Raw genomic sequence first — 26,983 nt, 5'->3', positions numbered from 1 at the left:
GGTTTCGAGGCTAGTCGATCGTAAAAATAAGGATATAGAAGAGATATAGAAGAGAATCGAAGTACGAGATAAGAGGTTTGCCGTAGAAGACCGTATCGTGGAAAGCGTATGTGAAGAATAGGGTGGTAAGACGTACGTGGTGTGGAAAGGGGAGGATAGGAACGGAAGTCTCCTTTGTTCGAGCGAAGTATACCAGCGGCTACGACAGCATAGCGAAACGAGTGCTATGCTCGAGACGATTTCGTAAGTGTGCGTACATCATACATACGTACATACGTTCACGAAGACGATGCATCCGTCCAAGCATCCCTCTTCTCTTCCTTCTCCCTCATCCTCGAACGCACCCCGTGCAAAAAAGAAAAAGGGTTGAAGTTTAGCGTACACCGTACGCATTCGCACACACACACACACACATATATATATATATACGTACGTATATAGGTACATACGTACATATACACATACATGGAATAAGAATACGAGCTGAAGCAAACAGTCGGCGGCAATGGTGCAGTGCTAACGTTTTATTTATCAGCGGTGATGGCTTTTCAAGGCCTTCCAAGGGTCGCCATTTTTTGGTAAGCACTACTGAAAGAGAAACTTCTTTCCCCTCGCGAGCTAGCGCAATCGAGATCGTACGATGAGCGAGCGACTCGCGAGAGCGTTTCGCTGGCTTTTCAATCTCTCCTTCTTCCTTTTCACTTTTTCCTCGTCTCTTTTCGTATCACTCAACCCTCTCTTTCAGTCTCCGTACAGTACATATTTAGACACACGAAGATCGTGACGAGCACGCGATATACACGAGAAAATCGTAAATTAAGAAACACCTTCGTTTTCCTTTCTTTCTTTCTTTATTCTTTATATTTTTAATTTTTCTCTTTTCTCTTTTAGCAAAAATATTGCTCTTCCTTATAAACGTAACTTCTGTCCTCTTTCGTTCCTTTTCTTCTTTCTTTCTTTTTTTTTTCTTTTTTTAGATAGTAAAAAGCACCAAGAGACTACGACTACGAAACAGATGATCTCTAGTTCGTGTTAGTGTAGAAAAGCTTTTCACGAACAAAGAAAGAGTCGTGCCTTTATTTACGATGGAAGAATCTTTCTTGCGGTCGGAATCATCGAGATACGTTCGTTCGTAGTCACTTCAGTTGAGGTGACTAGCGCGTATCTACAACCGAAGTCATTCCTTGACGTTTCCTCTGTTCTCTTTCCTCTCACGATGCAACACCCAAGTGTGAGCGCGCGCGCACCGAGTATAAAAAAAAGCAGAAAAAAAAAGAGAGAAAAGAAAAGAAAGAAAAAAGAAGAGAGAGAGAAAAAAAAGAAAGAAAAAAATATCGTGAAGGCGGCGTTGAAATATTGCAACGTGTCATGCCAGGAGAATTGCTGCACCGTCGACGATAATCTACCGCTGTCTCCGTGTAAGAACGACGACGATTCGTATTCCTCGAGCTCAAGACGGAGAGAAAACAAGCACTAGCACGAAGAAAGACTACGAATTTTACGGCAAGTAAAAGTTTCCATTGATACGTGTCTTTGTGGTCTGTGTATGCCTATATGTGAATATATATCTCGTATGTGTATAGCATGTGCATACGATATGTAAGTACCTCTAAGTATCGTCTTGCTGGGATAATAAATTAGGAGACTCAGGAAGTATCCGTGGCCATTGCGAATAGACCTAACTCGATCTCCGTTATCTACTTTAAATCGAGAGAGAGAGAGAGAGAGAAAGAGAGTCCGTAATAATTTCTACTATGATTTTATCTTTCTTTTTTTTTTCTTTTTTTCTTTCCTTTTTGTATTCTTTTTTTTTGTTTTGCTTTTAAAGATTATCCAACAAAAGCAAAAAAAGAAATGAAGAAGATTTGTTTTTAAGCGAATGATATCCGATTAATATCGATATACGTATATAGTAGATCGAATCGGTTACGACCACGACAATTTCCGATAATTCTAACTCTCCTCGAAATGGCGACAGAAGCAAAAAATAAAAAAGAAAAGAAGAAACGAACGATAATGGAGATAACCGTCCAGCTGCGGTCAAATTTTCGTGGTTCCTCTTTTACCCCGCTGGGTTTGTTTTTCGAGTAATTTTTTGCTAACCATCGCAAATTAAGCTCGTGCCAGTTACATGAATCGTACAGAAGTCACGAGGGAAGGAAGGGAGTTGGAAACAAAAGTTTTCGCGCCCCTCGAAAGTGAGAGAGAAGGAGAAAGGGTAGAAAAAGTGAGAGAGGAAGCTAAAGATAGATAGATAGATAGAGAGAAAGAGAAAGAGAGAGAGAAACGAATGAGCGCTTAATTAACTCGTACCACCGGTATCCAAATACTCGATGCTACTACGATTATTCGCGATTCCAGAATACATCTGTGATTTTTGGCGGTGAGCCAACAAAGATCGCACGCCGTGACAACGATAATCACGAAAGCGACTTTTCAAATCGACTCTTTTATCACGTCGTTTGTTGCGATTAAAAAAGAAAACGTTCTCCACGTAGATATCTACCATTGGACCGCCATACCATTTATCTTCGAACGGGAAATGACTATTATCGAAATACTTTTTATGCGATTCTTCGTTGTCGTTAAAAAGAATAAAAAGAAAGAAGGAAACAAAAACAAAAACAAAAAAAAAGCAACGACCACACAAATTTATCGTTTATCGAGCGTAGAAAAATTCTGGTTACGTAAGCATCGCAAGGCGTTCAATAATAACTCGGTAGTAGATATTTTTTTTTTCTCCAGCTGCAAGCCGCGTACCCCACTCGTCTGCCTCTCTTATTTTAATAACGAACTATTAACAGACTTCCTCCCCTTGTTCTTACAATCGCCTCCCCTCTTTACCGGATAGCCGATCGGCCTTCTCTTTTACCCCTGACCCCTACCCTACTCCCCGTTTGCTTTGAAGCCAGCAGCTCGTGATTTTAAAACTTTACCATGAAAGAGAATCCAGAAATTACACAGAGAGAAAGAGAAAGAGAGAGAGAGATAAAGATAAAGAAAGACCCTCATCGTAGCACGAATTTTCTTCCATTGTACATTAATATTTCCAAAGCAAGTATTCCAATGATCTGTCCTTTAACGTTCTTTCATGTTTCTTGTACTTCGTCGATAACTTACAAAGAATGTCAAACGAAACCGTTTTCATTTAAGAAAAATACTCTCGACGTTATTTTTATTACAATAAAATTGTTTTTTACAGCAGGAGAATATCTATAGATAATTATCGCCGAGGAGACGATCGAAAATAAATCATTTCGGAGACTATCAACTGCTGTATCGAATTAAATACTTGGAAGGATCTTCTTAACAAGATTTCTTAAACCAAGTTCGATAATGATAAGAGAAGTTTCCGCGTTACCACCAGACGCCTTATCTTCCTATTTTCTTATTCAAAAAAGTATTTGAAAAGATCTCGTTGGATCTCTATTAAATTCGATAATAAGTTCAAAGTAAAATCCAATTCTAATAGATTCTAACGAAACGTATAAAATGTTTCAATGACGGTCCGTTGTCCTGTTAAGAGTTAAGAAACTGACTGAGTAGCAACTTCCTTAAATCCCCCTAGACAAGTATGGTTCGTTTATTCGCAGAGGTCTGTGGTCTATCTCAAAGGCGACATCTCTCACTGTTCACGGAAAATGGCTCTCGCAATGGCTTTTCCTTGAATACTGGTTGCAAGTTGGCTCTACATTCAGAAGATATTAAGTGAAAACATTGGAGCTGCCTACAGTGCACGTATCCGCCTAATATTTACCCGGAAAGATATCGCAAAGAAACCATCAGCAGACACGGTTCTTTTTCTTACGTCGAAACTACTCTCTTCCATGGTGAATCTTACTCTGGGTCTTAGTGAAAACCACAGACGTTGAGGTTCTTCTCGTCGACGATGCTTCGTGAAATCGCATAAGAGCGAGATACGCCTTAAAATAATCTTGCCATTTGGCCGGTACATAGCCACAGCCCTCGGAGTCGTGTCTCTACGACCAAATAAACCAAGAGACGAGCAGATCTTATCGCTATCAATTTACTATACGACGTTCCAAGGCCGTACAACCAGTGAACTTTACGATTCTGTTTTGCACGAGCAAAGCGAAAGGGATCTTATCGAAGTCACCCCGATTGTTCGCTTACGTTCAAAGGGTCAATCTTTGTACTTTTCGCAAATATATTGGTTACGTTAATTCAAAGTTACATATTTCAAAACTTCGATCAAAATCACTCAGAGATCTTTTTTCGCGAACTCATTGATCATACTAATGCTATGTAACATTTACTTTTCTATTTATCCTAATCTCTAGTAGGTATATATTAGCAACATACGACTGTCTCGATTAATACTCGAGCTAACGAAGTACTTCCGACGCGTTAGTGCGTATAAAAATGTCCTCGAGCCGGGTAGAACGTACAGTGCCTGCAATTAAATCGACGTGCCAGCTCCATAACCTTTATTACACAGCCATTACTGTTTATTAATTAACGTAACCTATAGAAAATAATTACGTATATAACAAACGAGTCGCGGTTGAAAATCATTACCCATACGATAAAACTGTCTGGAAATGAGTGCGATATTACAACGTTTTATTTGCTAACGATTTTCGCTCGTTTCTCTTATCAATTAATTAAAATAAATTTTTTTTTAAATTGACAATTTATTTTATATCGATAGATTTTCTTGTCTTTCATTTTAATTATACAATCTTCGATGTATGAATCAATGAATCCAATCGATCATGATTGGCAATGATATCTTTACAGATATTAGACACAATTTTTCTATCGAAAGTTGAAGGATGCTCGAAAAGTTTTTTCGCTACTTCGACGTATTCTTTTTCTTCATTTCTTTTTTGTTCTCTAAATTATTTTCGTTTCGACGTTTCTAAATCTCAATTTTCTCAAAACTCAAATCATCTTTAAAATTATCCTGTAAAGTACTAACAACAGATATGAAATCATTTTCTTCATTACTTGTACAACGAATCAAATTAGAAATAATAGAACTTCGTCTAGACGATAATAATTTTCATAATCGATCATACCTCCTTTCAATTCGTTTCTCATTTCGTTCTAATCACAGAATATCCTTTTTATAAATCTTCCATACATTTATCCTTTTTTTCTTATCGATTCAATCATCCCTTCTCATATTCTAACATTCCTACAAATTTCAAGAATCCATTTATAAATAATAAATTCGTTGATCCGAAAAATATAATTAACAGGAACAAAGGAGTAACCACGAACGTATTTTCTCATTTCACAACGATTTTATTAGTAAATAGCATTCGAATCTTTTCATTTGAGATATATGTATGTACGTATGCACGCATATATGCATATATATATATATATATTCCTTCTAAAAGCATCCAACGATATTGCATGCCGAATGAAGCATGGATTATAAAGAGGTGGCCGGTATCGGGGAGGGCGAAAACTTCATCCCCTTTCTACGCCGTCGAACTAAATAGAAAGTCCTCGGCAGGATGATGAAGGCACAGAGATATTTAAGCGCGACCTCGTAATAATATCGTTTACAAGCGGAATCCCGCGAGAGGAAGGCGGTACTTTTTTCCGGTGCTTTATTCCATTAAAGCAAGGGAAGCCTTGCCTCATAACGAATCCTCCTCCGCCAGTCAGTCAGCCAGCCAGCCAGCCAGCCAGCCAGCCAGCCAGCCATCCAGACAGACAGACAGACAGACAAACAGACAGACAGACAGACAGACAGACAGACAGACAGACAGACAGACAGATAGATAGACAGACGGTCGCTTGTCTCGAATTCGTTCTCACTCCAACCCTCTACTTCGTCGTTTCCTCTTTTTCAACTCGATGATACACCACGACTACGACGCGATGTTGATATTGAAAATACTTTAACTTCGAGTCTCAACACTTTTCCCTTCACGAGATAGAAATATCGTATATAGAACGTCTTTGATTAAAATGAAATCTATCTCTTTCAAACATTACACTTTGTTACCCTCCTACATTACAAGGATTCCTCGAATTTTGTCTTTCTTTTTTCTCTTTCTTTTCTTTTCGTTTTGTTCCTCTCTCCGCGGAGTAAATCAGATCGTACACCCCATTTATCCTCGTACCCCTTTCTTTCTTTCTTTTTTTTTTTTCTTTGGTTTTCATCTTCACAATCGTATACCAACGGAGCGTCGAAATAGATTTTGTTGGAGGGGTTCGTTTATTCTACGTGTGTCTGTCTTTAATTTCGACCCTTCGAAAATGTTACAACCCTTTAGAATAACCAACGTCGTCCCACTCGTCTTATCGCACCAATACACAATACGAAGCCGTCCTTCGGCTCTTAAACTCTTACTTTAGTAAAACGCATTAGGGGGTGTGTGTGTATATATATATTCGTGGACAGTGCATACGATCCGACCAAATTCGTTTAACCCAATTAAGGAACCCCGTTGCAAATCTTCGAGTGACTGCTCAGTCAATTGAAAGTTACACGTGTTTCTGTCAGCTCACATTTAACACCAAGCTACGAGGGTAGGGGTGTAACCGGATACACGTTGTCAGGAAGGAACGAGGTGGTGGAGGAACAGAGGGAAAAGGATGAGAAGAGGTGAAACGGTGCGAACGATCGGTAACTGAGTACCACCGTGTATAGTATCTATCTATGTACATATATATACATATATGCTATATGTATATATACACATACATATACTACATATATACATACGTATAATATATTATATATGTATGTATGTATGTATAGTATATAATATATTATATATACATATATATAATTTCTCCTGTTGTATAGAACACATTGGAGTATATCAAAGTCCATCGAACAGAGTACGATTACCGTGAATCTGATAAATCAATATGACGGTTCAAGATTAACCAACGCACATAGATACATACATACTGCTTATATATTACATACGTATGTATATAGAACGAAAGGCAAATCAAGCAGAATTTAGTCTTCGCTTAATTGGCAACATCACCGTTACATTTTCGAGTATCATCGATACAATCGTATTTATTATCCCGTGAAATCTCCGATCCTTTCTGGATTCTATTTTCATCTTGAAAACTAGAACGTTGCTCTCCTCCTTTGCACAGTTGCACCGTTGCACCGTTAAGATTACTTTCTATATCGTTTTCTCTCCTTTATGCCAACTTACCGACTCAATTAACGGAATATTCTCGAGAGCAATATCGATCGTTTCGCTGCCATGCATTTTTTGTTATATTAGAACAATACAATAGAGCATCATATAACATAGTACAGACGGGCTATCGCGTAAGCGGATACTCTTCACTGATCTTACAATAGCTTTTAAAAGGATTATCGAAATACGCTTAATACTGAATATTGCTTCTTATTGAGAACAAACAAAAAAAAAAGAAAGAAAAAAGAAAACTCTTTCCTGTTGATCCCTTTGATGTCAATTAATGCTATTTGCTTTCAAATTATTTCGTTTGCAAGGAAAGAGATAAAAAGATATTTGTTTTTGTAATTTCAAGAATTTCTAAACGAATGAACTAGAGATTTATTCGTTTATATCCAATGATTATATTTTTATCGACGAGAAGAGAGAGAGAGAGAGAGAGAGAGAGAGAGAGAGAGAGAGAAAGAGTGAAAGAGAGAGAAATAAAATGAGGAATAAAAAAAAAGATCAGAACAATTCAATAGCTACCTCGATATATACCTTCGATGCGTACACTTTCGGTTTGCATCTACCATTCTGAGTTGCATGAATTTCGCATTGAATACGAACCGATCATGCATGTTCGGTTAGCCAATCGTATGCCTTCGGCACGGTTCGCTGCTAAATTATTATAATGTTGAACAGAACTGTCCGAACCTACCTTCTGATTCCATTCAGTAATACTATCAGAAGATTGACCGTATTCGCAATAAATTATAATAATCACCTGGTATTGTTCAATGAACATCTTACGAACGTTAACGAAAGGAAATCTATATGATAAAAAAGAAAAAAAAAAATATGTCTCCCTTTCACGAGCTTCGTTCAAGACTCGTTTACAGAATGACCGTTAGACGTAACGCAAAAATTTACATAATACCAGACGATAAGATTTGCTCGTCGACGATCTTCCTTTCACATGGCTCGTCAATTACGATGCACGAGTTATGAATGGGTCGCCTTGACGATCTAGAAAAAACGAGTGAGAGAAAGAGAAAGAATGAGAGAGAAAGAGAGAGAGAGAGAGAGAGAGAGAGAGAGAGAGAGAGGTGCATCTCCTCTCGTACCTTTAACGCATCAACGGCTGCCGTCAACGGGCGTTCTCGCTTCGCTTAACTCGAGACGTAGTAATGATTCCGCAGGACAGAAGTAAATGTAGAAAGACCCGCCACCTTCTCTCGTGTCTCCGCCATTTCTCGTCGCGACAGACTGTATAACGTGACTGAGTGTGTATATATACGAGAGAGAGAGAGAGAGAGAGAGAGAGGAACAGATAGAGAATGCGTCGCGTCGAAACACATGCTTATCCCTCGACGAATTCTCAACAGAAATTTACGAGATAACTTTTTAAAAGTGCGTCGCATTAATTGGAAGAAGGAGGTAGAAAATATGTATAAGAGATCTGTTTAGTCTTACAACGAAGACGTTGTCTCTCTCTCTCTCTCTCTCTCTCTTTCTTTCTCTCTCTCTTTCTCTCTTTCGTAATCGTACGGTTTCGTTTTCTATTCGAAATTACTCGATGACGCTCGATTTTATGTAAAAACAATGTTTCCACAGTTTATACATACGTACGTACGTATATACCGTATATATGTAACAATAGGGTTTATTGTGTTTGTATACGCGTGTTACGGTATACGAACATGCCAGTGACCCACTTGACTTTGCCTCTTGATAGTCCTAACGATCGATGAGTTCTTCGTATGTTGATTCATAGACGACATACGAGCTAACTTTTTCTACCCACCCTACTATTCTTCTAGCGAACTTCCTTTAGTAAAGCTCGATTACCGACACCGGCATGAAATAATACGCACGATCGAAAAGCCAGCTGTATCATCAATCTAAAAATTGCAAAGTACGTCCGAGTACTTGTCGAAAGATCGATTCGTTTACATATGTATTATTAAGACGCAAGAGAATATGCGATCAATCGTTCATTCGTTGGAATATAAACTCCGTATACGTATCTTAATAATCCCCATATATCTCTTCATTATTCGTTATCCTTCTTTTATCTTTTTATTATCACCATGCATCGCCATTTCTTACTTGTAAGTACTCTTAACTTTTAAATCAGAAAATGGAGGATCAGTTATTTCGAGTTTCGCGAGTAAGAGATATCTTCATCATCATTATGAGAAAGATCAATAACGTGTGCGAGAAAAGTTATGAAAAACATCCATCATAGACAAGAAGAGGAAGAGAAAGAGAAAATAAGATAGAAATATATATATATACACATATAGAAAGAGAAAAAGACAGATAGAAAGATAGGTCATAAACGATCGCGCTCGGAAATCCATTTTCTAGAAGAATGGAGTGTCGAGACGTCCTTGAATCATCAGTGATCCTGTCCAACGTAATCATCGGTAAAACTAATATATCGTCTAGGTTACAATACTGACGAATGGGAGAAGAAAAGTGTTAAGGGAACTCGTTTGAGTGGAGAGACGCGAATAACGTGCGTTTACCGAGGGGAAAACTCGATAGAAAATGGTAGAGTTGGATAGGATCCTGTCGCGTTACCATACGAATGCGTTTCCTGCGATATACATACGGGAGATGCACGTTCTCCAGCACAGTTTTGCGCCATGTTTCCCATCGCCTCCACGCATTAATCACGGTAAAAGCCGTAATCCACCAACGCCCGTCCGTATCTTGCCTTAGTTAATGGAAATATGAGAGGTGTTACTTTCGTCTCGTGACATGTATTTTTTTGTTGTTTTTGTCATCTCTTTCCCCCACTCTCTTCTCCTTCTTCGTTTCTCTTTTCTTTTCGATTCATAGAAAAAACCGCGGTAACATTGCGTCGACCTATGTAGAATATATGTAATATAAAGATATAAGGATATTTCTTGTATTTTGTATACAGTTTGTTGTGGTTGCTTCTAACAAAACGACCCGAGTGTGTTCGACGAATTATTCAGAGAATGATAGTAATAGTTAAGAAATCGTAGAGCTACGTCCATCGATACGTTCTTCTTTAATTGATGAAACATAATTTCATTAGAAAAATATAAAAGAATAAAAGTATTCACGTTGTACGCACAACTTTCGTTACACACTTTTCAAGATGCAGATTGCGAAAAGTACGTACACCTGCGAGTACTAGTACAAATTGTGATTTATGCGAACAACGCGTTGTTTGCGTGCTTCTGACGAAAGGGAATTGTGAGTGTAATGAGTTATGGTCGTTTCTAGTTAATTCGAATATATGGTCGAGTGGAACGAGCAATCGGCGTAACGTTGGACAACTGCATCGCGTTCGAACTGGAAAAGTAAAATGATTGAAGGGAATCATTTTTCTATATATCAACGACGTTGGCAACGTTTTTCTTCCTTTCTCTCTTTTTTTCTTTTTTTTTTCTTTTTTTTTTTTTTACTGCGAAAGTTCACCGGTTAAACGAAATTGTACTGCTCGTGTTATACTCGTAACTGTTGAGCGAACTCGCTAGAATTTTCTGTTATACTTTCGAGATAAAGGGTAACACTGACCCGTTGTAAAAAAATTTATCGTTGCGTAATTTAACCGCAGCTTTTGCCGAGTTCCAAGTGAGCCAAGCGTGTTCCAACATGGCGCAAACTAGTTTACAAAGAACGAAGCGCGGTCTCTGTGACGGCAAGGGCCTCTAGGGCCTCTGCGCACTCGTTGAACCAACCCTCGCTAGGTGCACTTTTGGGGTAGCAGGCAACCCCTACGGCAGCGACCATGCTTCAAGCCTCGAGTACTCGCCGAGACGGGCAGGGGTGAAAGGAGACATACCTACCGTGTCACGAAAATCTATGTATAAGATGAAATTTCAAATATTCCTACGAGATCCGTTTAACACCTTAACGAAATCCGTCTCTAGAGAAACTTCGTATCGAAATTCATTAATAAAAAATGAAAACTTTTTTGTAACAAAGTCTTTGAGATTAATTTCTTTTTATTTATATATATATATATCTTTTTTTTAACATTTTCAGGATTTCCAGCCGTTTCAAAACTGTGAATAAAAAAATTTAAGGATCCTCTGATAAACGAGAAAGTGTCATCAACAGTGTTTTGATTATCGAAACGAAACATAAACTCGTTTGAAAGGTACTCATTCGATTTTACGCTCCATTAAGTTCAAAGAGAAAATTCAAAGGTCGTACTTGTTCAAAGTACGACTTGTTCAAAGTCTATCCGACTCTTGACCGTGAAACTCCGACGAAGCTAGTTTTGTTTCATTGTACTTTCTGCTCCTGTCATAAGTACATATTCTTCGTGAAAATCTTATACTTTACAATTAAAATATAATAGGGTTTCTTGTTGAAAGTTTCACGAGTCGCTGAAAGTAACGCTCAATAATGTTACTTTTAAAACTTGAAAACACGTCAAAAGTATGCATTCGTATCTAAAATCTACATGGGGATCTTTCTTTTCAATTATTTCTTCCTTTATGTAATATGCATTTTCTTCTTATGATGCAAGGTAGAAAGTACCAAGCGTTTTGTCTTTAAAAGACGGGCAATTAAAAAGTTAGAGTGCAAATTAGTCGAGATTACAGCTCATTAGTTTTCATCCACCTTGTAATGGATGACAGAGAAGGGCGAGGACATATATATATATACATATACACAAATATATATATATACATAATACTGAATACGCGTGAATGCATGAATGCAGTTATCCATAGACGTTATGTCAGTCCAGATGAAGCTGAGAAGCAAGCCGAGTACTTGTGTTTACGACAGTGCGCTAATTGGCTGTGAAAACGATTCACATCGTAGAATGCAAAATATTTCAATAAAATAGATTGCTAAAATTATGGACAACGAAATTAATATTAATGTGTTTTATAAAGTGCAAATATATTTTTACGGATAAACGTAAAACAAAATATAACTAAACTTTATAATTTTCATTCCGAAGGAACAAAATAATTGATCGATTTTTATCAATTGTTTGTATAAATCGATCTAAACGATACATTTATTAAACTAACTTCAATCTCAATCTTATAAATATTTAAATATATATAATTTGGTTTTTGTTTGAAGAATCTAATGAATTTTAATATTCATCGATATATAAAAGCGGTAAAAAATAAATGTATACGCTATCTTTATAATCATTTTTAACAGTTCGTGTATATGTGTATATATATTTATTACAGGCATTCGATCATGCGTCTAATGAAGGATCTTTAACAAAACATCAATATAAAATAGCAATGACTGCATTGTTTGGTTACTGCCCTAATAAAGTTCGATAAGTAAAACATTATTCGTTTCTGTTAAAAAAATCTACATTTTTATTACAGCCGGAGATAAATTATGTTTTTCGCTCGTCCTCAAATAAAATTTCACTCAAGGAGTTCGAGTATTGGGTATTTAAAAAATGTCCTATAGGTCGATCGACGATTAGTTTAGAAACTATATTCGGTTTAATAGACAGTGATAGTAAGTAGATACAATAGAAAATTTTAAAGATTATTTTATAATTTGAAATTTATAATAATAAAAAAAGATATGTATATGTCTATAGATAAAGGATATTTGACAATGATAGATCTATGGAAAGCTAGTGAAGTTATTGACATGAGAATATCACCATCGGTATGGTATAAAACATTTAAAGAATTAGATCAGTACCAAAAGGGATATATTGATCTGGCTGAGTTTATATACATTTTCACTAATATCAAAAATAATATTAATCTTAACTATACATAATAAATGATTTAATGCACTCAACAATGTCAGATGATTCTAATATTTTATATAGCTTTGATATAAATTATTTATGCACATCTTTATTCATTAGAAAGATGCCTTTTGTCGCTATATCATTCTTATCTTCTCTTTCTCAGACTTATATACGAAAATATAATCCTATATTAACAATAACGTTATACTTTGCAAATTATTTCATCACGTGCGATCGTTATTTAATACTACCAAAATAATCATATACATAAATATGATTATGGTGTAGATACTGAAAAAATATTTACATTGATCGATGCTAGATCGCACGAAATTTATTCTTTGTCTGAAAACTCTTGATTAGCTAAACCATAGAAATACGAATCTGCATTTTGTATCAGTAAATTTGGTTCGTCAAATTCTAATATTTCTCCGTCACCCAACACTAATACCCTGAAATAAAAACCAACAATTAAATACAAATTTAGTTATTCACAGATACATAATAAATATTTAAATAAAAAAATTATTATACCTATCACAATGCATAATTGTTCTTATTCTATGAGCTATAGTAATAACAGTGGCACTTTGGAAAGAAGATTTTATTGTTGTTTGAATAAATTTATCCGTTTCTTGATCGACATTGGCAGTCGCCTCGTCTATACAAACTATCTGTAAAAATATCATTTTGTTTAAACATTGCTATCGTTAAAAATAATCTCGTATAATTGTCGATATATTAACGTAAACGCGAATATACCTTAGCATTATGTAGAATAGCTCTAACTAGACATAACAATTGTCTCTGACCTGCACTCAAATTACTACCACCTTCATCTAATTGAGCACCTAAACCTCCTAAACGATAAATTAATGAGTGAACCTTACATTTCTCTAAGGCTTTATATATATGTAAATCTGGATATTGATTTAATGGATCAACGTTTTCTCGAATAGTCCCTGAGAAAAGGAATGGGCGTTGAGGTATTATAGCTAGTCGAGACCTAAAATCATGTTTATAATTTCTTACAATCTACTTGTATAAATAATTATTATATACTGTTATATTTTCAAAAAATTATTATTACCTTAGCGCACTCAATTGTAAAGTTTGAATGTTAACGTTATCTATTAGTATACTTCCTGAGCTTATCTCTACTAATCTAAATAAAGAGGTAAGAATAGAAGTTTTTCCAGCACCAGTACGTCCTACGATACCAATCTTCTCAGCTGGCCGAGTGATAAAGGATATTTCTTTCAATGATGGTATTAAATGCTCTCTACAAAAAAAAAAAAAAAACAAAGAAAGAAAGAAAAAACCTTTAGTTAGAATTATTATGAAATTATATTATAGTAATTACATTTTAAATACTTACCTATATTTTAAAACAACATTTTTGAACTCTATAACACCTTGACTCGGCCAAGCATATGGTGGACTCTCTCCAGCTACAGTTTCTACTGGAATATCATCTAAATATTGTTTTACTCGCTCGATTGCGATCAGTTCTCTTTCTGTTTCAGTAAATGCATTTACTACGCCAGATAATAAACTCGTTACAGATAAAGCATATGTAATTGCTAGACCTATTAAACCTGGATCTGCTATATCATATTGATGCTGTAAAACAGCTATAATGCTGACACCTGCTAGAAGCGAAATTCCTATAAATTGTAATCTAAGAGAAAGCCATTGACTAGCCGAAATTGAAGCGAATTGTGTCTTTTGACTAGCTTCCAATAAAAGTTCATTTTCTTGTTTAAAACGGGATACAGCCCGGAAAGCTCTAATACTGGTAAGTCCATACAATGTTTCATTGAAATGAGCATAAAGTGGTGATAGTGATGTACTGGATAGGCGTTTTAACTCTCTAGATGTCAGCCTAAATCGAGATAAAATTTATAATATAGATAAATCACATAACGACACTAAAATTAATTACTCGTGATTAATAAATATATCTGGTAATAAAATTTGAATATAAATTTTCAAGGATAATACCTATAATGATTCTGTATCCAATGATAAACTGGGATAAGCGGAGCCAAGATCAGAAATATCCATGGTAATCCATAGGCTGTTACAATGATTGTTGCGATTAAACCAAATAACTGAGCAAATAAAATATTTGTTATAAACGGTAGAGTATCGTCAATTGTATATGTGTCTGATGAAAATCTGTTTATAATTCTTCCCAATGGTTGAATGTCGAAAAATATATTTCTGGCCTAAAATTATATAATAATATTATTATCAAACAATAATCATATATACGATACTTATACCAGCTTGTCATTACCTTTATTACAGTTTTTAACAGGTGTTTATGAATAAAAGTAGCTGCTTGAATTCCACCATAGGCAAATATAAATGCTCTTATTAATGTAAAAATTGAATTAACTAAGGCTAAGAGGCCATATACAGTCAAGTAATAGTTATCATCTTGTACAGTATAGTTGTTGAAGTAATATTCTAATTTTTCTGATAATGGCTTAATAGTTGAATTGAGCGACGATATATTTGCATGTGTAACCCAATAAGATAACCATAAATCTGTTATATTTTTGGAACTCTGCATTAATACCATAGAAATCAATATACATATCGCTAGGTAACGTCCAACAGCTGTAATATACGATGTATACACTCTAAATTTTAGATTTCCTTTCTCAGTATATTCCTCATTATATACAGCATTCTCTTCTAAGTTTAAAGGTTGATTTAATTCATTTGTTATTATTTTTCTAGATTTATAATTCAAATTAGTCCCAAATGATTCAGAAGATAACAAATAATCTTCTAAATCAAGTATAACATCACACGGTTTCCCCTTTTTGATAATCTTTCCGTTTAACATTTCTATAACCACATCTGCATGTATCAAATATTGAATTTGATGTGTGCATAATATCCTTGTTTTATTTTTTAATAAGCCTAAGATAACATGTTGAAAAACATGAGCAGCTACATTCGTATCTAATGTTGCTAAGACATCATCCAATAAATATATATCTTTATCTGCATATATAGCTCGAGCCAAAGAAATTCTAGTTTTCTGGCCACCACTCAACGTATTTCCAGCCTCACCCACAGCAGTTAAATCTCTTTTAGGCAATGAATTTATATCGTCAAAGAGAGCACATGCTTCTAAAACACTCCTACGTAATATAAAAATATATTGACATATATCATAATTTATTATATTCATAATAATATTCGAGCAGAGTACTTACTTGTATTTATTATGATCATAAGTTTTTCCAAAAAGTATATTCTCTCGAATAGTGCCACATTGCAACCAAGGATTTTGCTTCACATATCCGAAGCCTTTATTTATATCGTTTAACGCAACAGTACCATGAACTTTTGTTACTTCTGCTAAAATAGCATCAAGCAATAGTGATTTTCCACTGCCTACTTCACCCATAATTCCAATCAACTGTCCCTATATCAATCATTTATTATTTGTTGAAATAAAATCCATGTATAAATATTAATTACCTTTTGTACTGTAATATTAATATCACATAAATTGAAAGTATCATTGTCTTCGAAAGTAACATTCTTCTTAGCCTCCAAATTAGAACAAGAAGGTTTCGTCAAATCTTTGAAATTTGAAAGTTCAATACCATCACTATGTTGTCCGATCACAGTTGTCACATTTTTAAACATAATATCAATTCCTGGTGGACTTTCCATATAATAAGAAAATATATTCATATCTGGTAACTACTTAACATGAAACAGATGTCATTAATATATACAATTTGATATATAAATGAAATATTTAAAATTTACTTTAAAATATACACACGTTTAACATCCTTTGAACTCTCTTAACTGAAACCCATGCTTCTGTAAGACCATTCAATACCCATGGAAATGCATTTAGTGGACCAATTAACATATTTAATAATGCCATGCTAGTAAAGACTGTTTTAGCATTAAGTTTATTGCCAAGTAGTATGTATGTTGCAAAAGTCAAAATTGATATCAAAACAGGTGTTGTTGCCCAAAAGTATACACATAAAGCATCTAAATATTTTCTTCCACTTAAATATTTTATTTCCCTCTCTCGTAATTCTATAGAAAGAAGTCATAATTAAATATAATTAAGAATTACTTTATCATATAAATTGACACAAGTGTACTAACTTAAGATGTTCCTTGAAAAGTGTTCTTCCCATACGTTTAACTTTATTGTAGTTATACCACGTAATGTTTCACCCATAATTCTAACTCTTTTATCTTTATATTCCATCAATTTTGTACTAAGAACCCCAATTTTATTCGCAATTACTTTATTTATTGGTATAAGCACAGCAGCAAAAGAAACTCCAGCTAGGAATGAAATTCCTATTTGTTGGTAGAGAAGATATAATGTCACAATCAGCTAAAAACAGAATATATATATATTTTTTATAATTTTAATTTAAATGCACAACAATATTAAAAATTTACCTGCATTGGTATACTCCAAAATGTGTGAAAACTTGGACAACTGTTAACAAGTCTATCGTTATCTGTGGTCATAAAATTAACAATTTCACCAAAATTAAATTGCTGATGTAAGAGAACATTTGAAGAGTGTAAAGTTTTTCTGTAAATTAATGTAACAATTGTTGATCGTATTTTCAAACCAACAATGGACATCCAAAACGTAAAATGCGCATTACAAAAAGCACCTATAAAATAATATATCGCGGATTAATTATTTATAAATGTTATAACAAAAATAAAAATTCTTACCTACTAGAGCACTAATGATTATCAAAGATGCATACAAATAACCATATGAAATAGATTCATTTTTGTCTTCAATGAAACTTATTAATCTGTTTAGTAATATAGGTCCCATAAACGAAGAACAATCTGCAATGAATTTTAATATTCCAACTGCATAAAACTGCCATCCAAAACATTTATGCAAAAGACTAAGTAATGTCAATTTATTTTTAATAACATTTGTATCTTGTTGCAATATTCTTTCATTAGCAATTATATCTTCTGTACCGCTGATCGTAGCTTGAACCTAAAGCATATTACAATGATCTCACAACAACAAACAACAACAATAACATTATAAAACAATATTTTCCTACTTACAGGGACTTTAGAATGTTTATCTATTTCTTGAGTAATAGTATTTGTGCTAATACTTTCCGGTAAATCAAATAAATCATCTGTGTGATTTAATAATCCTTGAACACCTTTCTCCATCAATGGTGTCACCCAATGAAATAGCAATTTTGAAGCAAGAGTAGCATCCTCCATTGCAGTCCCTAGATAACTTGGGTCTTGCTCTCCAGGGAAGTGTACATAAGATGAAGTGGGTGTATTTAATAATGCAGTATGTTCTCCTACCTACAAAAATATAATATAAATAAAGAATATATAAAATGAGTTTCGATTGAAAAGGTAAACGATGCGTAATAACTTACTTCATAATGCGGAGACCTTGCAGATTCTGATCTGATATTAGCAGGTATCAGTGTTAATGTATAAAGTATCAAAAGCGTTACTGTACTGATACTGAATCCCAATGATAAGTTAGGTAAAACATCATTCGTGGATTTGTTATTGATATGACTTCGCAGTAATAATATAGAAATGACAGTCAATAAGAATATCAATGCTCGAATCAATAGTGGACCACGCACATTACAATTATTTCTTCTTTTCAGACTTAGAATAAAACAAAGATGAACAACCCATGCTAATCCTTCAGTTCCTGCTACAAGATAATCAATTGGTTTAACGGTAATTGTTTTATTTTCAAATGCAGTAAGCTCTGGCTTATAGTCTTGTGAATATGATAATAATATTGGAGAATCTGTGGTCCTTATACTATTTTTAGATGAAAAGATCAATTTGGCAAAATTTGCTGTGTCATTTATTCCATTACGAATCGTATTTATTATATTGACAGGATCAAAATTAAAGTCTTCGTTGTTATATGATAACGTATCAAGTGTAGTAGTTATAGATGATGTATTATTCTTCAATTCCTTATTCATTGAAGGAATAGTAGTATTAGTTAAAATGATATAAGCCTTTATTATAGGAAGCAATATAAGACACAGAGTAATTAAACTTCTAATAGTTATAACATAATGACATTGACTTCCACGAAATAGAGATACGTTTTGCTTTCCGCAATGATATGCAGAAATAATGGCTATTAAAATTAAAACTGGTACCTATAAAAAATCAAATATATTCAAATTAAATAATTAGATAAATAAAAATGTATTGTAATTATTTATACAAATTTTGTTATAATACTTGAAGGCAAAATTGTTGAAAACAAATTCCAAGATCATGTGTTTCGGGATTTAATGGTTTAATACCACCGGAATATCCACACAATTCGGTCCAATTCCAATCCCATATCCCTCCATCTGTATCTCTTAGCCAAGCATTCTCCATACCTTTATATTATCAATTACCTTGAAAATAAAACAAATTTTGTTATAAAATTGTATAATTTTAATATAAATAAAAAAGGAATATATAAACTAAGATAAATTTCAACGTATTAACAAAGAATATTTGTTCTCAGAAAAAAAAGATGGAATCATTTAAAATTTCATAACAACACTATCAATAATACTAAGTATTCCTTTATTGTTTGAAAACATACAAATACTTATCTCTTAGAAAAAGATTTAAAGTTTATGTTAGGAATACACATTAAAAACATATTTGTATATCTATTGAAATTGTAATTAAAATAAATCAAAAATATAGAGAACAAAGCTTAAAAATAACTTTACTCTCTGTCAAATACATGACACACAGCAAACAATGAAATTATCACTTCGAAAATACGATGAAGCACAATATAACAATTATAGAACAAATCGTAATATATTTTATATGTAATATTTTCACAATTAAAAAAATATGTATTACTTTTTTATATTTCACTTTCTATGATTTTTATTTTTCATTATATATGCACTATATTACTTTGACAATTCTTCGAGTAGTATATGCGAAGTTGATGCGGTTAACCCAAAATTAAACTGTGATTAATGCGGGAGTTCCCAACTTACGCTTCGAATACGATCTCGGAGATATAAGTGACGTAAAATTAGTTTACTATCGATTTTGAATAATCGTGAAATATAACTCTATCTGTTATAAACAATAAATAAAAAGTTAAATAAATAATATGTCAAGGAAAACGAGTTATACCACATGTTTGTGATTATATCGTTTATATAACCAGAAAAGGAGAACTATATCTTTTCTTTTTTTTATCTAATCTAAATAATGCATCATATTTATGCAATGAATTATACGAGTATGATTTTATATATATATAAATAAAAGCAACAATTATCAAACGAATTAATGATGCTTGTGAAAAGATAAGTTTCAAAAATGGAACAAAATTCTATCAAAACAATGACGGAGGTTAGAAACAATTTGGAAGATGAATTATTGAATTATTTGGCTGAAAGTGATGCAAATTTTAAAAGTCAACAAAAAGATGATCCTGAGTTAACATTTGAAGAAAAACGAACGATTGCAAGTAATTTACTTCAAAGAAGTCATTGTTTATTTCTCGCAAAATTTGGACATTATTTACTTGAAGAACATTTAAAATATTTTGATAGTGCTAAAGATAAAAATTATGAAATATCCTACCATATAAATAGATTACACAGACATTTTAATAATTCTATAAGACAGAGAGATATAAAAAATAGACGATATGAGGCACTTAAAAAATTGATAAAGGAAGGAGAATATTTCAGTGAATGTGAAATGATGAAACGGAATCCATTATTATATGAACAACTTGTTGGGCAATATTTAACAAAAAAGCAAAAAGAAACTCGTGATAATATAGATATAAAAAGTACTACTTTTGTTCATCTCCTTATGGAAAGCATTGAAAGAGATTGGATTAAAGAACGTGAAAAATTACAAAAAGAAGAAGAAGATGATGTTCTAGAAGAGAATGATTCTGACGATGACGACACGGATGAAAATTATTCATTGAAACAATCAAATTTGAAAACAGAACCAAATAAATCTTGGGGTGAATTACCTGAAATTCAAGTTAACAAAGAAGATGAAAATAAAACAAAACATATACATAAATATATACAAAAAATCTCAAACAAAGAAAAAGAGATACTTAAAGAAGAATTTGTAACACATATGTATCAAAGCTTTTTAGAAGGAAAAGATCTTGAGTTTGATTATAGGTATTAAAAAAATAAGTATTGTTTTATATATGTGTATTATTTTATTATATAAAATTAACAATATTGCTAACATAAGATTTTATTTCGAATAAATAAGAATTTTCTATATATTTATTTAATATTTTGTTCTAGCATGGTCGATAACAATGAAGCATACGATAATGTAGATTTGCGAACTCAAGATGAAGAAGAAAAATATTTTGATTCAGAATCTCCTGAAACTATTATTCCAGAAAACAGCATAGTTCAGAGTGAATCTGAAGATGAATTGGATATTTACATGCGATCGTTGAAGGTTAATTAATATTTCTTTACAATCAGTTCATTCCAAAAGTTCTGACTTACAGAAGAGTTATTTATTCAATAGGAACAGACTTCTACAAACACACATAGTGTGGACAATGAGACATGAATTTATAGATATAGTATTTTAAGGCAAATATTGTAAATATAAAAACATAGACTTTTAAAAGATTACCAAATGTTTTTCATTATTTCTAATATTGTTTTTATATTTTTATATACATAAACAAAAGTACGCAAGCTTTTTATTCTATATATCTAATAAGTATATGTTTAATACAATATGTTTAATTTCAATTAATTGATTGTTTTTTCCATATATTATATAAAAAATGAATTAAATAATACTTATAATCAAATATAGAAGTACATAGAAAGAAGAATATATTTATATATTTTAATTGATATTACTAATATTAAATATCTATATTTCAATATTATTTTATTATTATTCTCATAATTAATTTTGATTTATTATGAATTATTTCAAAAATTTGCAGATTTTGAAAATACATTACAAATTGCATATACAATCAAAGATAATTTAACGATATTAGAAATATTAATACAAATAATTGCGGTAACAAGGTTTAATTTAACAATGTTGAATAAACAATACTTTTATTTATTACATATAAAATATAAAATAATTAAACGTTTCATATTTATTAACTCATTTTAAATACAAAATAATTTTAATGTACAATTTATTTAGATGCGAATTACAAACTCGAATTATTATTATTCTCCGGTGATATAAACAAACAAAAACGAGTGACTTGAAAGATTTTCAAAATTAACTACAGTCAGTTTAAAATTAACTACGGGAAGATACCGAACAATCAACGTCGCAGATATTTAAATTCGAGTTTCTCATTTGTTTGTTTTACATTTATTTAAATTATTTATAGCATAGAATATTCAAATAAGATTATTTTAGAGAGAAAAAAATATTATTTAATTCCATAAAAAATTATATATTAATTTTGTTCTTCGATACGATTCTTAATTAACGATATTATTGTGAAAGTACTTCACTGTCTTTCCTCTTGGTTTTTCTATTGATTTTCAAGTAAAATCGTCATGGAACGGTAGATGTCGTTATTAGTTATTACATTCTCAGCGTTTATTCAGACATCAACGAATTGTTTGTAACATTTGTTAATCCTCAAGTATTCAATGATAAGCATAATTGATGAAAAAAAAACTTGGTCATATGGAGAAGAGAAACACTATAAGAAATTAATGACCGTGTTAATGTACAAATAAGTGTATCACTCGTACAATGTACCTACCGGCTTGACACGCCCTATGAAAAGAACTATACTGAAGTCAAGTATATATATATATTCCTTATCGAGAGGGTATTTTCGAAGTGTGGTGATTATTTATTTTTTCGTAAAAAATGGTAAATACTGTATCATTTTAAATAATGTATTTTATAATTTGCTTGAAAGCTTTATTAACCTTATGATCTAAGTAAAGATACAAGCGACTATCTTTATCAAATTTACTGCATGAAAAGGTTAATCTATGTAAAAATGTTTAAGTATACATCTTTAAGTACATCTTCACGTATTCAAAAAGATATATTTCTTTTTAAATAATTAATTAATTTATTATACAGTTGGTATTATTAAAGTTTAATATTATTTCTATTGTAGTATATAGTAACTTTTTAAAAATAATATTAAAGTAGATCCTTTATATATATGTGTGTGTATATATATATATATATATTATTTTAGTTATTTTATTCATTTGTTTCATCTATTAATATCAGCAATATTATTGTGAAGAAATAATAAGTTGTGGACAAATCTGTTATTTATCAGGTTAAATAGCTTTTATTTAGTAAATGTAATTATCTCAATGACTCCCCAGATGCTTAAGCATAATAAGTGGTGCATGCTCGATTTGAATGGCTTACCTGGCATGGTACTACCTGGTGTTCCTGGTAGGTATCTTTATTTTTCTCGCAGCCAATGACATCTGCCATGACCGGGGTGGAAGAACAAGAAAAACTTCTTGAAGATGCAATAGGCGTAGTCAAAGTTCAAGCTTTTCAAATGAAGCATTGTTTGGATAAGATGAAACTCATGGATGCATTAAAACACGCTTCTACGATGTTAGGAGAACTAAGGACTTCCCTTTTGAGTCCAAAAAGCTATTATGAACTTTGTATCCTTAATATTGTAAATCATCTATTTTTATTATTATACGTAACATAAATTGTATATAGAATATAACGTAGAAAAAGTTTTCCTATAATATGATATTAGATATGGCAATTACAGATGAGTTAAGACATTTAGAATTATATTTATTAGACGAATTTCAGAAAGGAAGGAAAGTTACAGATTTATATGAGTTAGTGCAATATGTTGGTAATATAGTACCAAGATTGTATGTTGATATTTTTTATTATACTATAACCTATTTAGGTTAAATATATAAACAATTATATCAACATTACAGGTATTTGCTTATCACAGTTGGATTAGTATATATAAAAACAACTCCAGGCCTAAAAAGAAATCTTCTTCGAGACTTGGTAGAAATGTGTAGAGGTGTACAACATCCTTTAAGAGGTCTTTTTTTGAGAAATTATTTATTGCAATGTATACGTAATATATTACCGGATGTTGCAGAAGGCGACGATGAAGATGGAACTGTATGTAAAAGAACTTCAAAAAACAGTTTTCATATAGAGATTTGTGCTGAGAAGTGTTTATTTACAGGTCCGTGACAGCATAGATTTTGTTCTTATGAATTTTGCAGAAATGAATAAGTTATGGGTACGCATGCAACATCAAGGTCACAGTAGAGATAGGGAGAGGCGAGAAAGAGAAAGAGAGGAATTAAGAATATTGGTTGGAACAAATCTTGTACGATTAAGTCAATTAGAATCTGTTACCTTAGATAAATATAAAAAGGTAAACTCTTAAAATTGAATTTCTCACATTAAATATATCTCATAAATATTATTTTTATTAAATATTGCTTTCAGTTAGTATTACCAGGTATTTTAGAACAAGTAGTCAGTTGTAGGGATGCAATTGCTCAAGAATATCTCATGGAGTGTATTATACAAGTATGACCATTATAAATAATTAGTAATTAAATATATCCTTAACATATAAATAATAAAATTGTTTAAAATTATACGTAGGTATTTCCTGAAGAATTTCATCTACAGACACTAAACGCATTCCTAAAATCTTGTGCAGAATTGCAAAATGGAGTAAATGTAAAAAATATAATAATTTCCTTAATAGATAGACTTGCAGCATTCAGTCAGAGATCTGATGGCGTGGGAGGGCCAGGAAGTCCTAATCAAGTTCCAGGAATTCCACAAGACGTTAAACTTTTTGATGTATTTAGTGATCAAATAGCAACTATTATACAGGTATAAATAATTTATAGATAGAAGATAACTCTGTAATTTTTATAGTTCAAAATTATTCAGTGATGATTGATCTTATGTAACTTGATATTTACATGATTATATATATTCTACACAGTTTCCTTACTTATTTAGTTTAAGTCTGAGAATGATTGAAAAGATGAAATATTGAAGAATACTCATTGGCATATTTATTGATTTAAATAATATTTTATGCTTTTAGACAAGACAAGATATGCCAGCTGAAGATATAGTTTCTCTTCAAGTAGCTCTCATTAATTTAGCACATAAGTGCTATCCAGACAGGGTAGATTATGTTGACAAAGTTTTGTTAACTACTGTACAAATATTTCAAAAACAAAATGTAGATAAGTATGTATAATAATGAAATAAGCAGTAATTACTTTTTTTTTGTTTCATTAATTACAGATAAGGTAGATATACTAAAACTTAATTTTTATTTAGGTTGGAGTACAATAGTGCTGTATCAAGAGAATTAGTTAGATTAATGAAAATTCCTGTAGATAATTATAAAAATATTTTGACTGTCCTAAAATTGGAACATTATGCGCCTTTATTAGAATATTTTGATTACGAGGGTAGAAAATTATTAGCTATTTATATAATAACCAATATATTAGAAAATGAAACTTTGATACCAACTCAAGAACAAGTGGATGCTGTTTTGTCAATGGTATCACCATTGGTTCAAGATCAATCTGATCAGCCTAGTATAGAAGAAGATCCTGAAGATTTTGCAGAAGAACAAGGGCTTCTTGGTCGATTAATTCATCATTTTAAATCTGATACTGCTGATCAACAATATATGATATTGAGTGCTGCCAGAAAACACTTCAGTGCTGGTGGTAATCGAAGAATAAAATATACACTTCCACCCATTATCTTCCAGGCATATCAATTAGCTTTTACATATAAAGGATTAAAAGATCAGGTGTGTAGATTTTTTTTAAATAAAAAAAGACACGTCAATAAATTAAATTTGTATCTTTTAGGATGATATGTGGCAGAAAAAGTGTCAAAAAATTTTTCAATTTTGTCATACAACTATAACTGCATTAATGAAAGCTGAATTAGCAGAATTACCATTAAGATTGTTTCTTCAAGGTGCTATTGCTATAGGAGAAATTCGTTTTAATAACTTTGAAATGGTTGCTTATGAATTTATGAGTCAAGCATTTTCGATATACGAAGATGAGATTAGTGATTCAAAAGCCCAACTTGCAGCCATCACATTAATTATTGCTACGTTTGAACAGATGAGTTGTTTTAGCGAGGAAAATGCAGAACCAGTGAGAAACCAATGTGCTTTATATGCTAGCAAATTATTACGAAAACCAGATCAGTGCAGAGGTGTTGCTACGTGTTCACACATATTTTGGTCTGGAAAATCTTTAGCTACAGCTGGAAAAGAAGTAAATATCTACTTTTGAAAATATATTCAAATAGCTATTTTATGTCTATATAATTAAAATTGATATAATTTTAGATGCATGATGCAAATAAAGTCTTAGATTGTTTAAAAAAAGGAATAAGGATAGCAAGTCAATGTATGGATACGTCTGTACAAGTACAATTATATGTAGAATTGTTGAATCACTATATTTATTTTTATGAAAAAGGAAATACTGCGGTAAGGTGATAATTAATCATTGATACAGTTATGTAATAATACATATGAAATATGACTATTTGCTGTAGGTTACCATACAAATTTTAAATCAAGTGATCGCAAAAATTAGGGAAGAACTTCCTAATTTGGAAGTTAGTGAAGAAACGGAACAAATTCAAAAACATTTAGCAAATACATTGGAACACTTAAGAAATAGAATGGAATCACCGGAATCCGAGGGTTTATCTTACCAACGCCTTGTTTTGTAATAATATAAAAGCTTTATTAAAATTTTGTAAATATGATTCTAGAAAAAAATTACCTAGAATGCGATGATTCGAAATTTTAGAAGTACGTGTTTGTTTAAGGTACATATGTGAAAAACGATTTGATTATATTAATCTATCTGAATAAAATAAGCTGTTATAATAATGTGTAGTAAAATATTATTATTAAATTATAATTATATACAATTGTTTTAATAAAAATTTACTAAATGCTTTGCAAAATATTTTTTATATATAAACTTAACAAAATTAAATTGATATA

At 32.1% G+C, this 26,983-nt stretch overlaps 4 protein-coding genes across 6 annotated transcripts; 3 read left to right on the top strand and 1 right to left on the bottom strand.

The window, feature by feature from the left end:
* The first annotated feature begins 11,837 nt into the window (after positions 1-11,837).
* Positions 11,838-12,896, top strand: LOC127063188 (EF-hand calcium-binding domain-containing protein 11-like). The gene is made up of 4 exons (XM_050992590.1): positions 11,838-11,929; positions 12,298-12,427; positions 12,485-12,623; positions 12,709-12,896. Exons 1-4 carry the CDS (start codon positions 11,838-11,840, stop codon positions 12,894-12,896), a joined length of 549 nt encoding a protein of 182 aa, XP_050848547.1.
* Positions 12,585-20,074, bottom strand: LOC127063603 (ATP-binding cassette sub-family C member 10). 2 transcript variants are annotated; one of them, XM_050993603.1, is made up of 17 exons: positions 19,932-20,074; positions 19,159-19,322; positions 18,315-19,073; positions 17,980-18,237; positions 17,623-17,905; positions 17,335-17,558; positions 17,029-17,266; positions 16,688-16,956; positions 16,375-16,602; positions 16,107-16,318; positions 15,173-16,031; positions 14,875-15,101; positions 14,249-14,755; positions 13,961-14,152; positions 13,633-13,876; positions 13,405-13,544; positions 12,585-13,322 (listed from the first exon to the last, which is right to left on the bottom strand). In XM_050993603.1, the coding sequence occupies exons 2-17, from the start codon at positions 19,300-19,302 to the stop codon at positions 13,205-13,207; spliced, it is 4,902 nt and encodes a 1,633-aa protein (XP_050849560.1). In that variant the 5' UTR covers positions 19,303-19,322; positions 19,932-20,074; the 3' UTR covers positions 12,585-13,204. The 2 variants fall into 2 exon arrangements, with proteins under 2 accessions (XP_050849560.1, XP_050849559.1); XM_050993602.1 differs by having other exon boundaries at positions 19,789-19,937.
* A 99-nt stretch (positions 20,075-20,173) lies between these two features.
* On the top strand, positions 20,174-21,577 carry LOC127063604 (coiled-coil domain-containing protein 97). Its single transcript, XM_050993605.1, has 3 exons — positions 20,174-21,095; positions 21,228-21,390; positions 21,463-21,577. Exons 1-3 carry the CDS (start codon positions 20,263-20,265, stop codon positions 21,505-21,507), a joined length of 1,041 nt encoding a protein of 346 aa, XP_050849562.1. The 5' UTR covers positions 20,174-20,262; the 3' UTR covers positions 21,508-21,577.
* Positions 21,578-22,181: 604 nt separating this feature from the next.
* LOC127062927 (vacuolar protein sorting-associated protein 35) lies at positions 22,182-26,866 on the top strand. Of its 2 annotated transcripts, none has more exons than XM_050991918.1 (12): positions 22,182-22,806; positions 23,360-23,579; positions 23,681-23,804; positions 23,877-24,072; positions 24,140-24,334; positions 24,409-24,492; positions 24,571-24,807; positions 25,028-25,176; positions 25,270-25,756; positions 25,818-26,237; positions 26,312-26,455; positions 26,524-26,866. In XM_050991918.1, the coding sequence occupies exons 1-12, from the start codon at positions 22,804-22,806 to the stop codon at positions 26,701-26,703; spliced, it is 2,439 nt and encodes an 812-aa protein (XP_050847875.1). In that variant the 5' UTR covers positions 22,182-22,803; the 3' UTR covers positions 26,704-26,866. The 2 variants fall into 2 exon arrangements, with proteins under 2 accessions (XP_050847875.1, XP_050847876.1); XM_050991919.1 differs by having other exon boundaries at positions 22,183-22,806; positions 23,381-23,579.
* The last annotated feature ends 117 nt before the right edge of the window (positions 26,867-26,983 follow it).

The sequence above is a fragment of the Vespula vulgaris genome, chromosome 4 (genome assembly GCF_905475345.1).
Source record: "Vespula vulgaris chromosome 4, iyVesVulg1.1, whole genome shotgun sequence".
NCBI lineage: Eukaryota > Metazoa > Arthropoda > Insecta > Hymenoptera > Vespidae > Vespula > Vespula vulgaris.
This window is presented reverse-complemented; position numbering and strand designations above follow the sequence as displayed.

What these genes read in the sequence shown, in the direction of transcription:
- LOC127063188 (XM_050992590.1), top strand. Translation starts at nt 11,838, where the DNA reads ATGAATGCAGTTATCCATAGACGTTATGTCAGTCCAGATGAAGCTGAG. An exon ending in CGACAGTGCGCTAATTGGCT is followed by an intron (nt 11,930 to 12,297) that starts GTGAAAACGATT and finishes TTTATAATCATT; the next exon opens with TTTAACAGTTCGTGTATATG. An exon ending in CGGTTTAATAGACAGTGATA is followed by an intron (nt 12,624 to 12,708) that starts GTAAGTAGATAC and finishes ATATGTCTATAG; the next exon opens with ATAAAGGATATTTGACAATG.
- LOC127062927 (XM_050991918.1), top strand. An exon ending in AAAAAGCTATTATGAACTTT is followed by an intron (nt 23,580 to 23,680) that starts GTATCCTTAATA and finishes ATATGATATTAG; the next exon opens with ATATGGCAATTACAGATGAG. An exon ending in GCGACGATGAAGATGGAACT is followed by an intron (nt 24,073 to 24,139) that starts GTATGTAAAAGA and finishes GTTTATTTACAG; the next exon opens with GTCCGTGACAGCATAGATTT.
- LOC127063603 (XM_050993603.1), bottom strand. Translation starts at nt 19,302, where the DNA reads ATGGAGAATGCTTGGCTAAGAGATACAGATGGAGGGATATGGGATTGG. An exon ending in TTCAACAATTTTGCCTTCAA is followed by an intron (nt 19,074 to 19,158) that starts GTATTATAACAA and finishes GATTTTTTATAG; the next exon opens with GTACCAGTTTTAATTTTAAT. An exon ending in TGTTAAAAACTGTAATAAAG is followed by an intron (nt 15,102 to 15,172) that starts GTAATGACAAGC and finishes ATATAATTTTAG; the next exon opens with GCCAGAAATATATTTTTCGA.
- LOC127063604 (XM_050993605.1), top strand. Translation starts at nt 20,263, where the DNA reads ATGGAACAAAATTCTATCAAAACAATGACGGAGGTTAGAAACAATTTG. An exon ending in GATCTTGAGTTTGATTATAG is followed by an intron (nt 21,096 to 21,227) that starts GTATTAAAAAAA and finishes ATTTTGTTCTAG; the next exon opens with CATGGTCGATAACAATGAAG. An exon ending in TTTACATGCGATCGTTGAAG is followed by an intron (nt 21,391 to 21,462) that starts GTTAATTAATAT and finishes TTTATTCAATAG; the next exon opens with GAACAGACTTCTACAAACAC.